This window comes from Bombyx mandarina, chromosome 10 (assembly GCF_030267445.1).
Source record: "Bombyx mandarina strain Sakado chromosome 10, ASM3026744v2".
Taxonomy (NCBI): domain Eukaryota; kingdom Metazoa; phylum Arthropoda; class Insecta; order Lepidoptera; family Bombycidae; genus Bombyx; species Bombyx mandarina.
This window is the reverse complement of record NC_143217.1, coordinates 15,233,715-15,251,246: the sequence shown is the minus strand read 5'-3', so window position 1 is coordinate 15,251,246 and position 17,532 is coordinate 15,233,715. Positions and strand designations below refer to the sequence as shown.

Sequence of the window (17,532 nt, the reverse complement as noted above, 5' to 3'; positions counted from 1 at the left end):
TCACTATGCTTATCAACCACTGAAGTATAAAACCTTATGTTATCAACTGCCCGGCGCTTAGATATCAAAATAACAGCTGACAGTTTTGAAGTTATCAGCTGTGAACGGTAAATGTCAACGACCTTAGAAATACATAAATAGAGTGATGGTACTTGTTAAACTGAATTGATCTATAAAGTATAATAATATAATAGTTTAAAAAAACTAGCAAAATACACTTTTATAGAAAATCCAACTAAAAAATAGAAAATAAATTTTAATAAATTTGAATTAAAAATAGTGTGAGAAAAAATGATTGTATTGTAAAAAAAGCGTGGGCTGCTTTTCAGGATATTATCAAAATAACCCTTCTACTCATATCTGTTCATAAAATATTTATAACTACTGATACCATGCACTTTTTTTACACTATTATTTATTTTTCATTTTTTAATTTAATTTCAATTTTTTCGATTTTTATTATTCATTTTTTTTTTTTTATTATTATTTAATTGATCGGTCCTTAATACCAAATTTCGAGTTAATCCGACGTTTTAAAGGGGGTCAAAATCATGTTCAAAGATTCCGTTACATACTAACATACATACGTCTGAAGCTAATAAAAGCGTATTAATATATTTCGGCCAAAATCTAGCTGAATAAAAACTATATCTTCTTCGTCGCTTTCTTCATTACTGAAGATCGTGTCCCTGAAATGTGTCCGTGGCCTGTCTCGTGAGCTGTTTCAACCTCGTCCGGTCCTCAGCTTCTCGAATGGCGGTTGCGACCGGCAGCCCAGTTTACTGGTGGTAGGACCTATTTGGCCCCACCAGCGGCTAGGTGATCGGCCGCGGAGTATCTGTCCTTCTACTTTGTCCGTTACAATCACTTTGTCCAGGTGACCGGAGTAACTGAGGATCCACTGGTAGTAGATTGTTAATAGCCTAACTCGGATGCGAAGCTATATAGCAAAAACTATATAGCAGGGTGAAGTATAGAAAAACAATTTTTTGCTACAAATATACATTTTTCTAGTATCCAAAATCTGTTATAGAAACTATATGTGATATTATAAATATATTCATAGACATTACGACATTGAGGGGTAGTTATCAAATAACAAGAATAAGTTGGAAAACCGTTTCCTTATATCCTGATAGACCTGGAGAGTGAAAGAGATAGCGCGATAAACCTACTATACACACACGTTATTTTAACTACAGTGTTGTTTATACTTAAAAACAAAACTTTTAACAGACATAATGGTTTGTTATAATTCCCTTCATCTGGTGTTGATCATTGCATCTACCGCTGAAGCAGGACGAATAATCTTGTGGCGGGTAGCCATCACAGGACACCAAATATTTGACAGGACTTTTTTGGCGGGAACGCGAGGAGTGAAGTTGTGTGATTTGTTTTATTTTGTCTAGTCAGTGCTTCTTCAGATTTAAATGTGTAATAACGGTGGTTTATTAACTGTTTAGTATATGTGAAAGTGCACAAATGTGGGAACATGAAACAAAGCTACTCAACGTAACTTCTTGGGATCTTCCAAAAAGTCCACTGAAAAAGTCTCAGTAAATGACCACCATTTTACCGAGATTATACTTCATCCCATATCATCTCATCTCATTTCATTTCGTTTTCATTTCACTTCATGCCATGTTTCATTATAATCAACTTCATTTCATTTCATAATATCATTTTCATATAAAAAAGTTACGTATCATTAAAATTAAAATAAGACTTGACCTAAAGGTCTTAGTTACCAGGTCATAAAATCCCTTAAAAATATATTTGACAGATACCTGAATCTCGCTTACGACATTTTCAAGATAAGCTTGCATACAACATCCTCGAATATTCTAAGAAGTATCCGCATAGTGGCCTCCGCCGCCATGTGCTAGTGCTAAACCACCACATCACAGAGGCTACTCAACCTTCGTACTCCAGATCAGAATCCTAATTTTATTGGATTAAAGGCCCAAGAATACACGCATACGCATTTAAAATTTCTCACAAACTTGTTCTTGTAAATAAAAAAGGACTCGAATCACCCCGAAGATAATTTGGTTCAACAAAAGGCTCAAAAAATAGTTGATCGTGTAACATTATAAGCCCACGCGTCTTCCACTAACGTATATTATGTCGTTAAAACTTCATAAGGGATTTATAAGTTTATCCAAGTAATCTTAGCCCTTTGAGAGCCGCTGGCGATTTATTACTCGGTAATGTAATTTGATTTATACTCGAGTGCATTGAGTAATAATTTTAAACAAGAACTACGCCTGTATTCAGTGGTCGGGTTCTAGTAATTTCTTTTTAACCGATTTTAATAATTGAAGGCGGGTTTTATGTTTTAATAATAAAGGTGAATTGACATTTAGGATCTTCTTCGACATTCGCGAGTCGTACATGTAATTAATACTACATAGACGCTTTATTTTTCGGGTCTATTAAATTAGTTTTATTGTTTCAGACATTCCGAATACTGTGCAGTTTTCGTGGTCACGTATACAGGCCCACAGACACAGCCCACTGAGTTTCTCGTCGGATCTTCTCAGTGGGTCGCGTTTCCGATCTGGTGGTAGATTCTGCGAAGCACTGCTCTTGCTAGGGCCAGTGTTAGCACCTCTTCGGTTTGAGCCCCGTGATCTCACCTACAAACGTTAGGGCGAAGCTGATATAGCCTCTCAAGGCTATCATCATAGGTAGGAAAAACAAAAAAAAAGTGTACAGATGTCGAACTGTGTGAACCGAAGAGCGAAGTAACCGGTAGACACAGCCCACTGAATTTCTCGCCGAATCTTCTCAGTTGATCTCGATTCAAATCCGGTGGTGAATTTTGCGAAGCACTGCTCTTGCTAGGGCTAGTGCTAGTTCTCTTAGGTTAAGTCCGCGATCTCATTTACACGACCGAGCGCAGCTGGAATAGCAGCTTAGGCTACCAGCGAATAGGTAGGGAATAAATAATAGTTAAAAAAACTAACAAAATACGCTTTTATAGAAAATCCAACAAAAAAAATAGAAAATAAATTTTAATAAATTTGAATTAAAAATAGTGTGAGAAAAAATGATTGTATTGTAAAAAAGCGTGGGCTGCTTTTCAGGATATTATCAAAATAACCCTTCTACTCATATCTGTTCATAAAATATTTATAACTACTGATACCATGCACTTTTTTTACACTATTATTTATTTTTCATTTTTTAATTTAATTTCAATTTTTTCGATTTTTATTATTCATTTTTTTTTTTTTATTATTATTTAATTGATCGGTCCTTAATACCAAATTTCGAGTTAATCCGACGTTTTAAAGGGGGTCAAAATCATGTTCAAAGATTCCGTTACATACTAACATACATACGTCTGAAGCTAATAAAAGCGTATTAATATATTTCGGCCAAAATCTAGCTGAATAAAAACTATATCTTCTTCGTCGCTTTCTTCATTACTGAAGATCGTGTCCCTGAAATGTGTCCGTGGCCTGTCTCGTGAGCTGTTTCAACCTCGTCCGGTCCTCAGCTTCTCGAATGGCGGTTGCGACCGGCAGCCCAGTTTACTGGTGGTAGGACCTATTTGGCCCCACCAGCGGCTAGGTGATCGGCCGCGGAGTATCTGTCCTTCTACTTTGTCCGTTACAATCACTTTGTCCAGGTGACCGGAGTAACTGAGGATCCACTGGTAGTAGATTGTTAATAGCCTAACTCGGATGCGAAGCTATATAGCAAAAACTATATAGCAGGGTGAAGTATAGAAAAACAATTTTTTGCTACAAATATACATTTTTCTAGTATCCAAAATCTGTTATAGAAACTATATGTGATATTATAAATATATTCATAGACATTACGACATTGAGGGGTAGTTATCAAATAACAAGAATAAGTTGGAAAACCGTTTCCTTATATCCTGATAGACCTGGAGAGTGAAAGAGATAGCGCGATAAACCTACTATACACACACGTTATTTTAACTACAGTGTTGTTTATACTTAAAAACAAAACTTTTAACAGACATAATGGTTTGTTATAATTCCCTTCATCTGGTGTTGATCATTGCATCTACCGCTGAAGCAGGACGAATAATCTTGTGGCGGGTAGCCATCACAGGACACCAAATATTTGACAGGACTTTTTTGGCGGGAACGCGAGGAGTGAAGTTGTGTGATTTGTTTTATTTTGTCTAGTCAGTGCTTCTTCAGATTTAAATGTGTAATAACGGTGGTTTATTAACTGTTTAGTATATGTGAAAGTGCACAAATGTGGGAACATGAAACAAAGCTACTCAACGTAACTTCTTGGGATCTTCCAAAAAGTCCACTGAAAAAGTCTCAGTAAATGACCACCATTTTACCGAGATTATACTTCATCCCATATCATCTCATCTCATTTCATTTCGTTTTCATTTCACTTCATGCCATGTTTCATTATAATCAACTTCATTTCATTTCATAATATCATTTTCATATAAAAAAGTTACGTATCATTAAAATTAAAATAAGACTTGACCTAAAGGTCTTAGTTACCAGGTCATAAAATCCCTTAAAAATATATTTGACAGATACCTGAATCTCGCTTACGACATTTTCAAGATAAGCTTGCATACAACATCCTCGAATATTCTAAGAAGTATCCGCATAGTGGCCTCCGCCGCCATGTGCTAGTGCTAAACCACCACATCACAGAGGCTACTCAACCTTCGTACTCCAGATCAGAATCCTAATTTTATTGGATTAAAGGCCCAAGAATACACGCATACGCATTTAAAATTTCTCACAAACTTGTTCTTGTAAATAAAAAAGGACTCGAATCACCCCGAAGATAATTTGGTTCAACAAAAGGCTCAAAAAATAGTTGATCGTGTAACATTATAAGCCCACGCGTCTTCCACTAACGTATATTATGTCGTTAAAACTTCATAAGGGATTTATAAGTTTATCCAAGTAATCTTAGCCCTTTGAGAGCCGCTGGCGATTTATTACTCGGTAATGTAATTTGATTTATACTCGAGTGCATTGAGTAATAATTTTAAACAAGAACTACGCCTGTATTCAGTGGTCGGGTTCTAGTAATTTCTTTTTAACCGATTTTAATAATTGAAGGCGGGTTTTATGTTTTAATAATAAAGGTGAATTGACATTTAGGATCTTCTTCGACATTCGCGAGTCGTACATGTAATTAATACTACATAGACGCTTTATTTTTCGGGTCTATTAAATTAGTTTTATTGTTTCAGACATTCCGAATACTGTGCAGTTTTCGTGGTCACGTATACAGGCCCACAGACACAGCCCACTGAGTTTCTCGTCGGATCTTCTCAGTGGGTCGCGTTTCCGATCTGGTGGTAGATTCTGCGAAGCACTGCTCTTGCTAGGGCCAGTGTTAGCACCTCTTCGGTTTGAGCCCCGTGATCTCACCTACAAACGTTAGGGCGAAGCTGATATAGCCTCTCAAGGCTATCATCATAGGTAGGAAAAACAAAAAAAAAGTGTACAGATGTCGAACTGTGTGAACCGAAGAGCGAAGTAACCGGTAGACACAGCCCACTGAATTTCTCGCCGAATCTTCTCAGTTGATCTCGATTCAAATCCGGTGGTGAATTTTGCGAAGCACTGCTCTTGCTAGGGCTAGTGCTAGTTCTCTTAGGTTAAGTCCGCGATCTCATTTACACGACCGAGCGCAGCTGGAATAGCAGCTTAGGCTACCAGCGAATAGGTAGGGAATAAATAATAGTTAAAAAAACTAACAAAATACGCTTTTATAGAAAATCCAACAAAAAAAATAGAAAATAAATTTTAATAAATTTGAATTAAAAATAGTGTGAGAAAAAATGATTGTATTGTAAAAAAAGCGTGGGCTGCTTTTCAGGATATTATCAAAATAACCCTTCTACTCATATCTGTTCATAAAATATTTATAACTACTGATACCATGCACTTTTTTTACACTATTATTTATTTTTCATTTTTTAATTTAATTTCAATTTTTTCGATTTTTATTATTCATTTTTTTTTTTTTATTATTATTTAATTGATCGGTCCTTAATACCAAATTTCGAGTTAATCCGACGTTTTAAAGGGGGTCAAAATCATGTTCAAAGATTCCGTTACATACTAACATACATACGTCTGAAGCTAATAAAAGCGTATTAATATATTTCGGCCAAAATCTAGCTGAATAAAAACTATATCTTCTTCGTCGCTTTCTTCATTACTGAAGATCGTGTCCCTGAAATGTGTCCGTGGCCTGTCTCGTGAGCTGTTTCAACCTCGTCCGGTCCTCAGCTTCTCGAATGGCGGTTGCGACCGGCAGCCCAGTTTACTGGTGGTAGGACCTATTTGGCCCCACCAGCGGCTAGGTGATCGGCCGCGGAGTATCTGTCCTTCTACTTTGTCCGTTACAATCACTTTGTCCAGGTGACCGGAGTAACTGAGGATCCACTGGTAGTAGATTGTTAATAGCCTAACTCGGATGCGAAGCTATATAGCAAAAACTATATAGCAGGGTGAAGTATAGAAAAACAATTTTTTGCTACAAATATACATTTTTCTAGTATCCAAAATCTGTTATAGAAACTATATGTGATATTATAAATATATTCATAGACATTACGACATTGAGGGGTAGTTATCAAATAACAAGAATAAGTTGGAAAACCGTTTCCTTATATCCTGATAGACCTGGAGAGTGAAAGAGATAGCGCGATAAACCTACTATACACACACGTTATTTTAACTACAGTGTTGTTTATACTTAAAAACAAAACTTTTAACAGACATAATGGTTTGTTATAATTCCCTTCATCTGGTGTTGATCATTGCATCTACCGCTGAAGCAGGACGAATAATCTTGTGGCGGGTAGCCATCACAGGACACCAAATATTTGACAGGACTTTTTTGGCGGGAACGCGAGGAGTGAAGTTGTGTGATTTGTTTTATTTTGTCTAGTCAGTGCTTCTTCAGATTTAAATGTGTAATAACGGTGGTTTATTAACTGTTTAGTATATGTGAAAGTGCACAAATGTGGGAACATGAAACAAAGCTACTCAACGTAACTTCTTGGGATCTTCCAAAAAGTCCACTGAAAAAGTCTCAGTAAATGACCACCATTTTACCGAGATTATACTTCATCCCATATCATCTCATCTCATTTCATTTCGTTTTCATTTCACTTCATGCCATGTTTCATTATAATCAACTTCATTTCATTTCATAATATCATTTTCATATAAAAAAGTTACGTATCATTAAAATTAAAATAAGACTTGACCTAAAGGTCTTAGTTACCAGGTCATAAAATCCCTTAAAAATATATTTGACAGATACCTGAATCTCGCTTACGACATTTTCAAGATAAGCTTGCATACAACATCCTCGAATATTCTAAGAAGTATCCGCATAGTGGCCTCCGCCGCCATGTGCTAGTGCTAAACCACCACATCACAGAGGCTACTCAACCTTCGTACTCCAGATCAGAATCCTAATTTTATTGGATTAAAGGCCCAAGAATACACGCATACGCATTTAAAATTTCTCACAAACTTGTTCTTGTAAATAAAAAAGGACTCGAATCACCCCGAAGATAATTTGGTTCAACAAAAGGCTCAAAAAATAGTTGATCGTGTAACATTATAAGCCCACGCGTCTTCCACTAACGTATATTATGTCGTTAAAACTTCATAAGGGATTTATAAGTTTATCCAAGTAATCTTAGCCCTTTGAGAGCCGCTGGCGATTTATTACTCGGTAATGTAATTTGATTTATACTCGAGTGCATTGAGTAATAATTTTAAACAAGAACTACGCCTGTATTCAGTGGTCGGGTTCTAGTAATTTCTTTTTAACCGATTTTAATAATTGAAGGCGGGTTTTATGTTTTAATAATAAAGGTGAATTGACATTTAGGATCTTCTTCGACATTCGCGAGTCGTACATGTAATTAATACTACATAGACGCTTTATTTTTCGGGTCTATTAAATTAGTTTTATTGTTTCAGACATTCCGAATACTGTGCAGTTTTCGTGGTCACGTATACAGGCCCACAGACACAGCCCACTGAGTTTCTCGTCGGATCTTCTCAGTGGGTCGCGTTTCCGATCTGGTGGTAGATTCTGCGAAGCACTGCTCTTGCTAGGGCCAGTGTTAGCACCTCTTCGGTTTGAGCCCCGTGATCTCACCTACAAACGTTAGGGCGAAGCTGATATAGCCTCTCAAGGCTATCATCATAGGTAGGAAAAACAAAAAAAAAGTGTACAGATGTCGAACTGTGTGAACCGAAGAGCGAAGTAACCGGTAGACACAGCCCACTGAATTTCTCGCCGAATCTTCTCAGTTGATCTCGATTCAAATCCGGTGGTGAATTTTGCGAAGCACTGCTCTTGCTAGGGCTAGTGCTAGTTCTCTTAGGTTAAGTCCGCGATCTCATTTACACGACCGAGCGCAGCTGGAATAGCAGCTTAGGCTACCAGCGAATAGGTAGGGAATAAATAATAGTTAAAAAAACTAACAAAATACGCTTTTATAGAAAATCCAACAAAAAAAATAGAAAATAAATTTTAATAAATTTGAATTAAAAATAGTGTAAGAAAAAATGATTTTATTTTAAAAAAAAACGTGGTGTGCATGATATCAGTTGTTATAAATATTTTATTAACAAATGTGAGTAAAAGGGTTATTTTGATAATATCCTGAAAAGCACCTCACGCTTTTTTACAATAACATAATTTTTTCTTACACCATTGTTAATTCAAATTTATTAAAATTTATTTTCTATTTTTTAGTGGTCTCTACTTTGGTCGATTTGCCTTTGTAGTTAATACTAAATAATAATTCTAATAATAACCCTGGAATTTCCAAATTTCTTCCTGTTCTTAACTAAAATATTGATATTAATAGAAGGTAAGTTTTCTATTATAATGTTAAATAACTTTCACTAAAGCACAGATATGACGTTAATCCTACGTGAAGCTTACAAAAATGACAACTCAATGCCGCCAATAAGCTCTCGTAACCCACAAATGAGCATAACGGGATCAAATACGCTTTTACCGGTACAAATGGCGGTGGAACTCACGGTCAGCCTTGTCTTAAGTGGGCACCGAAGATCAAAGAAAAATCTATATCCACAGATTCGGTAGAATCTGGCGCCAAGTTCCGTTCAAAAATCCCGTTGTAAACGGAGCGCCAGACTACCGACTGTGTTTACTGTGAGCAGAACAGTTTTTTGAGGTTGCGAAATTTTATTTAATTCTACGGTACTTCTGGTCCCTAAATTGTATATTATATCAATCACTCACAACTTTATTTTACTGATATTAACTAGTTATATCAATTACAACAATTAATCTACTTGAAATTATTAATTTTATCACCACAAACTATGGCTCGCTCAAAAATTTCGATCCTGACTTTTTTCGATGTAAAAAGTGACATGCCACAGACTATAAATATTCGAGAATGGTAATCTACGGCCGCCAGGGTGCGCTGGAATTATTCCTATTTGTAATGGATTTTATGACCTGGTAACTGAGACTTTTAAGTCATGTCTTATTTTAATTTATATTCATATTTTTATGAAAAATGATATTATGGAGTGAAATGAAATGTGATATTATGGAGTGAAATGAAATGAAGATGATTAATTTGAGACATTAATCAAATGGGATGAAATGAAATGAGATGAGATGATATGGAATGAAATATAATCTCAGTAAAATGGTGGTAGTCATTTACTAAGATCTCAGTGGACTTTTTGGAGGAAACCGAGAAGTTACGTACAGCGGCTTTGTTTAATTTTCCCACATTTGTGCACTTTCACAGATATTAAACAGTTAATAAACCACTATTATTACATATTTAAACCCGAAGAAACACTAAATAGACAAATTAAAACAAATCACACAACTTCACACCTCGCGTTCCCGCCAAAAAGTCATTATTCCTACATAAACTGTAGCTTCAAGGGGATAGTTTGCAGTTCTTATTGAACGGTTTATACATTAAATAACGTTAATGTTGTTACTGTTAGTATTTTAGTTTTAGTACTGCCGAAGCAAGTACTGTTGTTACTGTTGGAGAAACAATTTTGTTTTGTAATGTAATACCGAAATACTTTACGAGATGGCGTTACAAAAAATCCCTTCCCAAAACTATAAAACCGTTGTGATTGTCTACGAATAATAAATAATATAATAACTAATATTTATTCGTAGGTGATTGTTTAAGATGCTATGAATATTTCGGTTTTGATTTCATCAAAATAACTTGAACTTTACTATTGAATTCCGAAGAAAATTCTAATTAAGGCTGAGTTAAGTTCAGCTTTTTATTTAAGCCTCTTACTGTAGTTTTTAAATTACATTTATGCGGATTGATGTTTCAAGGCTTTCAGATTTTAATTTTAAATTCTGAAATAATTAAGAACAAGCGTCATCTACCCTTCACATTTGAAACAAAATTTAATTCGGTTTAAATTTGTAAAAGTTGATGTTGATTATTATTACACTGTAACGCAGCGTTCCGTTTCGCGGGGCAACAGCAGCCAAAGGGAATGTGACTCAGGTCCGTGCCGCGACGACCCACCCCGCGCTACCCGCGCCCGCGCATCTGTTGCATCATTCGCACCCCCAATTAGTGCGCGCCAGACTTTGAAGCGGAATACACGCGTCCCCGGTCGATACCGGAACTGACAACCCGAGAGTCTCATGCCAGTCGGGCACCTAACATTAAAACACTAATTAATTGAGCGTTTCATTAGCTTTTAAGCTGAGTGACTATTTATAATTTATTTTTATTAAGTAATAAATGAGCAACAAATAATACTTAACAAAAAGATATGAAATCCGAACAAAAACAGTTTCACTGTAAAAAATTGCGCCAAGTCCACGTTTATAAAACTCATCTCAATAACATTTGCACTTTACAAAAAAAAGAAGACTTCAATAGCTTTCATTCTCTACAAAAATATGTGAAATACAAAAAAATACCAAGAAACCGTCATAAAGATGAAAAAAAAAAAAAAAAATTGTTGAAAATTTAAAAATAAAAAAATTAAAATTTTATCGTACTTGGCGCGCGTCATTGAGTACCCCAAATTTTTCAGGATAAATGAACATCCTTTCAATGTTTAGAAATTTATAAGTAGGTCAACCTATGAAATGCATAAATGTAATTAATGAATTATTATTTCATAATAAGTTTTACAAAAGTTAAGTAAAATCGACATCTCATACGTATGTTATTTGAATTTTTTTCATTTCCCACTCATCTTTTATGATTTGAACTAAACACCCTCTCGTGTTCGCTTATACAAATACAAGCTACTTACGAGTCGATACGTATGTATACGTTGGCTTCAAAACATTTGAAAAAATTCTCAAAGATGTTTTTCAAAGGGTAGAAAAGAATAATAAAGTTTCAGCTGAATCTAAAGGGCTCGAACGCAAAAGTGGTCGATTTGGCATATAATAGCCCAGAGGTATATAGTGAGAGCTGTTGAAAATTACCGTAGTTCTTTCTCAATTTTTCATAAAACGCTAACAAGAGCGAAAAAGACAACCTGGGTAACTTTTTCAGCTTTCACTGTATATTAAAGCAAAATGGTTTTTTTCTCGGGTTGAAATTCTTCCGAAAAATTTTGGGGTACTCAATGACGCGCGCCAAGTACGATAAAATTTTTATTTTTTTATTTTTAAATTTTCAACAATTTTTTTTTTTTTTTTTCATCTTTATGACGGTTTCTTGGTATTTTTTTGTATTTCACATATTTTTGTAGAGAATGAAAGCTATTGAAGTCTTCTTTTTTTTGTAAAGTGCAAATGTTATTGAGATGAGTTTTATAAACGTGGACTTGGCGCAATTTTTTACAGTGAAACTGTTTTTGTTCGGATTTTAATTACTTATTTCGGAATATGAAGCATTACAAACATTAATGCTACATCATATACGAAGCTAATCATTCGGAATAATGTATGCCGACAAAAAATCAATAAGGTAGGCAATTGGGACACGTAAATACATACATTTGCAGTTATGATCAACATTTCGCAACAAAAAGCAAATAGAGCCAACGTTATTAATTCCTTGATGCAAAAAAATACATTATCTCGTTCGTATATGTTCTATTTTCATCTGACAACCAAAAAAAGGCAGCAACGAAGCTCTTCCGTTGTCCGTACTTTATTTAAAACGGCAATTTTACTTACGACCGTATTTTTTTTTCTTTTTTTGCTTACTTATTCTAGGAACCTCGAGAGGCTTTACTAGATTTACCAAGTGAGCAGGCGAGCTCGCGGGGATCAGCCTAGCGAATTTTCTAGCACTAGCCCTAGCAAGAGCAGTGCTTCGCAGAATGCACCAAGGGATTGGAAACGCGATCCAATGAGAAGATCCGGCGGGAAACTCACTGGACTGTGTCTGAGGGTCGGCCGTCAAGAGAATCGATAAAAATTACCTAATCACTGCGTTTCACGGTCATTTCCAAACGGTAATCGATATTCCGATTATGCAGCACATGTTTTTGTTAAATCATTACTTTAAGCGGAGCCCGATATTATTGGGCGAAACAAAAGCGCACTGAAACGTGAAAGGGATGGGATAGAATCGTTGATTTAAACTGGTGTACTTGGGACAACCATACGGGCGGTTCGCCGTTGAAAAGGCCGGGTGGAGGAGGTCCAGGGGAAACTCAAAGGTATCCAGTGGCAGAAAACAGCGCAGGACCGAAAGGCATGTCGTCTTTTGGTATCTGAAGCCACGATCCAGTTTGAAAGTCGCTGCGTGAACTTAGTAACAATAATATTATTATTTGACCAAACGATACAGGTTCCCGATCATGTATCCTCTTCTGCGAGCTCACGGCCTCTCCTGGTTTTGAATGGTTACTAGAGCCTATAGGCATTAATAACGTAAATGCCGCCACCCGTCTTGAGACAAGCGTTCTATGTCTCAGCTTTTACAATACAACAGTTGTTTCACCCCTCATACTAAAACGCATTACTCCTTCGCGAAAGAAATAGGCAGGATCGTAGTAGGTACTTACCCGTGCGGACTCAAAAGACACTCTAATGTCAGTAATTCCAAAAATAATCAACTTTTGCGGGTTTGATTATTATTACACGATGTTATTCCTTCACCGCGAAAGTCATTCATGAACATTTATTGGTAAGTACGTATTGCATTAGTAAAATCTGTACCTGCCAATGATACGAACCTGAACAATGATACGAACGCACCAAACGTCTTATCTCTTAGGCCACGACGACTGCTCATTCCCGATCCTGCGGACAGAATGGAAAGCAGTCGACGTCGCCCAAAACACGTCATCTCGGATCCACCCGATCCACTAACGGTGCTTTTAGGTAATTCAAGCACCGGTCACCGTTCTCGTCGAACCCGTCGCTTGCGACGAAGGGCTCGACGAGTAAATTAACTCCCAGACACAGCCCACTGAGTTTCTCGCCGGATCTTCTAAGTGGGTCGCGTTTCCGATCCGGTGGTAGATTCTGCGAAGCACGACTCTTGCTAGGGTTCGTGTTAGCAACATCGTCAGGTTTGAGCCCCGTGAGCTCACCTACTAAAGTTAGGGTTACGCTGATATAGCCTCTCAAGGCTCTCAGCTTAGGTAGGAAAAAAAAAAAAAAAAAGACGACTGCTATTTAGACGCTTTGATATTTTTTTCATCGAATTTGACACGCATCTCAGTTTTGACGCTGAGTCAGTGTTGTCAGCAAAATGTAATTGATAATTTTTTTTCTTAGGTCGATTTAAATAATGTTCATTTTTAGTGAACGTTGTATTGTATGATTATTTTGAAGTTATCCTACGCCTCAGCTCCAAATTTAAGAGTCGTAAATCTCCGGAGACCGTGTTCAACTCAGGTATTTCTTCCTTCATCAGTATAGCTTCGGGATACTAGATTCCGATGAACTAAAGCATCGAAAGATACGCTACAAAAGTATTTAAAAGTTCATCGAACTCATCTGCTTGTAGATAGCCCATTGTCATACGTCTGTTCACCTCTATTCGAAAAATCTCGTTAAAATTTCTCGGCATCTTAAATAAATAACAGCTTAACAACGACATTTGTTGTCATCTCTGGCATGTCATAAAGATTCCACTGTCGTTGCCATTCTCGAAATTCGTTGCCAAACGATTGATCTCCAAAAACGAAAAGTTATTTTTAATGTGTCAAAATGTATGCTTTTCATTATTTTTAAAAAGCGAAAAGTTACGAAATCCATCATTGTACGTTATCACGTTAATAAATATTCTGTTCTTCTTCTATTTGAAGGACTTAAAACGCTGTTACCAAACTATTAATACTTATTTTTAGTACACTTATGAAGTGGAATGGAATAGAAAAAAGGCGGCATGACGGTAGCAATAATCAACTACTTAACCGTTCAATTATTAAATTTTGTATTTAAGCTATTAGTGTCAAAGACAATTAAAACTTAAATTTCCGGTTGTATTTTCAAAGTACCGGTTTTTGTTTAATAACCGATTTCTACAAATTGTTTTAATTGAAACTAAAAATGTAAACGATTTACTGCAAAGCACTTTACCGGTTCTTTCGAGAATCGAAAGTCGGTAGATTTAAGAAAAACTGAATACAGAAGTTGTAAACATTATATTTGACAAATTTGAACCCGAAAAATGGAACAATTTAAAACTTCATTTTAAAATAAGAGCTAAGACAATTAATAACTTTGTAACAAGATATGCCATATCTAATAAATAAATGACAGAATTACACCTTCATATTAATTATATTTTGTAATTAATTGCCTTTGTTAGCAAATGATTTAGATACGTCCCACCTGGTTGTTTGGAGTTAACGGCGATAGTGAACATGTGCAATGCTAAGCAATGCTTAAGCTATTTCCTATCGCTAAGTGTATTTTCCAAGCTCGTTTAAAAGACGTCAAGACATCGCTGAAGAAACAACTATCCGTACGTCCCAGGTTGAGCCCCGTGAGCTCACCTACCAATTCGTGCGTAGCTGAAATAGCTTCTGGGCTACCCGGGCAATTAAGCATAGAAAAAAACATTACAATTCATTCGGACATATTTTTAGAGTTTCATTCTCCGCTGCGACGTTTTTTTTTTTTTTGGAAAAGTAATAAGAGCAATTGCGGTTCTATTCACTAAAAGGGATCTCTTCCAGACAGCCCTTGCAAATACAAACGGATGGCGAGTAACTTATTATGAATAAGTTTATCGTTGAGTTTTCTAATATTACAAAACTTGATAGTGTTGTGAAACATAGAGGAAATTGTAATTAATCCTTTTAAGCATTCATTGTTTTTGTATACACATATTAAGAAACAAAATTTCTGCACAATTATTTGTCATTCATGATGACGAACGGTATTGACAACGAAAGAATTGATAGAAAACACATGATTTCGGCTGTGAAACATACCTAGCTTAGAAACAAGTACGTTTCTTTTTACAATAACAAAGTACTTTCTGTACATTATGACTACTAATCAAAGAAACAAAAATCTTTAACCAAGTACCTATTAAAAAAATTACAAATTCCTACCTTTTTGGTTTCCATCGTTTCATCAAAACGCCAAACATTTTCCTTTAAACCACTTTACTTTACAAACAAATTAAAATTCACTATAAATTTAAAATTTACAGTATTTTTAAACACTACACTTGTAACACTAACATTAATAATTGCTCTATTGTCATTGACTTCCGTTTCCGTTCATTGGCAATAAAATTACACAAATATTGACAGATATCGACACGAATTCGTTTGGATACATCTAAAAACAAGCGGTACCGAAAACGTCTGACCTAGACACAGTGACTGCTAACACTGTCCTACATTCATTCGGTGTACATCTCCACAATCGATATTAATCCATAACTAGATGTAATAACGCATACAGTCGAAACCCGCCATTACGCAACGCGCTATCCAAAATTACCGCAATGGCGTTTCGTAAATATACAACGATAATGCATAGATTCTCGTCATTCGATTATTTCTGTAATTGGCATTTTGAATTCGCGGAGTGACACGGAGACCATTTGTCCGTCACCACGGGACTCACCCGACTCACTGACCGGACTGAGTCACTTTGTTTTGTAGAGTTGAGTCTGTCGAGCGGTAAGTAGAGTGACTGACAGTGTACGTCGAGCCGTGCGTCAGGTGCGGCCGAGGGGACGGTCGATCAGCTGCTTGACTCGACGCCATTTTGTACGCTGTTTTTCGCGCCATCGAACAATTTCTTATGAAAAAAGTTATATTCCAACTTATAAATGTATTTAAGTGGAACATCTCATGGACTAAAATTGTATTATAAAATTCTACAAATGATACTGAAATGTTGTTATGGAGTTACTTAGTTCTACTAAAATATACTAGAAATTGGAAATTATTTAAAAACGAAAATATGTATTTAATAATTCGAGAAGGTTTAGGTTTAAGGTGTATTCTATTGTTAAGTAAAGTGTAAATGAACCTTTCCATTGTATCTTTGGAATACCAGAACACATCTGTTTAAATACGTAGCATAGGAATTTAAAAACATTACAAATGCGTTTATTTAGTCACAGATAGATAGGTACTTACCTATAATGGCGAAGTTATTTGAATAAATATAGTTTCACGCAAAATATAAAGCAAGCATATTTAGAATATGGGCATCGTACAGATAAAATTAATTAAAAGCAAAAATATTAAATTTAGCCGGTATTATAATTCCTGATTAACGAATATAAAGCTAACTAGAACTTACAAATACTCGTAAAAGAAACACTTTTGTTATTTATTGTTATTTATATCCAAAAAACATATTAAACTATATCTGAAGCTATTTAAACTTTTTGGAATGTTCTATGAAGCATCGGTGGTTCAGTGGTAGAATGCTCGCCTGCCACGCGGGCGGCCCGGGTTCGATTCCCGGCCGATGCAGTCCTTTTTTGTATTTCTTTTTTCATCACAAAAACACCTGCCCGTATTATAAATAGCAACAGAAACAAATTCGACCCATAACTAATTTGTCTAGCCCGCCCTGAGACATGTTTGTAATCATAATGAAATGTAAAAAATGCAGGAGATCGACAGGGAGCGATGTAGGTACGTATTTTAAATTAAGGTTGTTAACATTTAGCGATTCCGAACTAGAATTATCTCCGGTATTATGGATGCGGGGAACACAACAGACAGAAAAAGTATATAAATATAATGTAACAAAGATACCGACTCCGACCCCAAAACGAACTCACGTGTCGTGGTATGGCGGTGTCACTAACTACTAGATGACGTTACCAATGAGTGGGTATTATACTAAGAATACAAAAACAAGTATCTTTTCTCTGAGTAAAGATGCTCTGTGACTTGTATTTACCTTTTCAACAAGATCCCACAAATCTACCTGTGTGCTTAGTGCGAGTTCAAGGTTTCGCTGCGTTTGCCGCTAGGGGCGCTGGTGATTGTGTTCCAAGACTTATTTTTTTTATTTAGTGATTAATTAATAATTTTCTATAGACCTGACCGAGCTTGCTTGTCTCTATCTGATTGTCATTTT

At 35.9% G+C, this 17,532-nt stretch overlaps 1 protein-coding gene and 1 non-coding gene across 3 annotated transcripts in view; one reads left to right on the top strand and one right to left on the bottom strand.

Annotated features, from left to right (window-relative positions):
* The window catches only part of LOC114246971 (uncharacterized), a 357,666-nt gene extending 341,457 nt beyond the window's left edge, over positions 1-16,209 (bottom strand). Inside the window, exon 1 of one of the 2 annotated variants that reach the window (XM_089730729.1) lies at positions 15,531-16,209. In XM_089730729.1, the coding sequence (XP_089586855.1) occupies positions 15,531-15,568 (38 nt within the window). In that variant the 5' untranslated portion in view covers positions 15,569-16,209. The remainder of the gene's footprint in view (positions 1-15,530) is intronic. The other variant, XM_089730727.1, reaches the window with a different exon arrangement.
* Positions 16,210-16,845: 636 nt separating this feature from the next.
* On the top strand, positions 16,846-16,916 carry TRNAG-GCC (transfer RNA glycine (anticodon GCC)). The gene has a single exon. It is a non-coding gene; the product is annotated as a tRNA-Gly (tRNA).
* Positions 16,917-17,532: the final 616 nt, after the last annotated feature.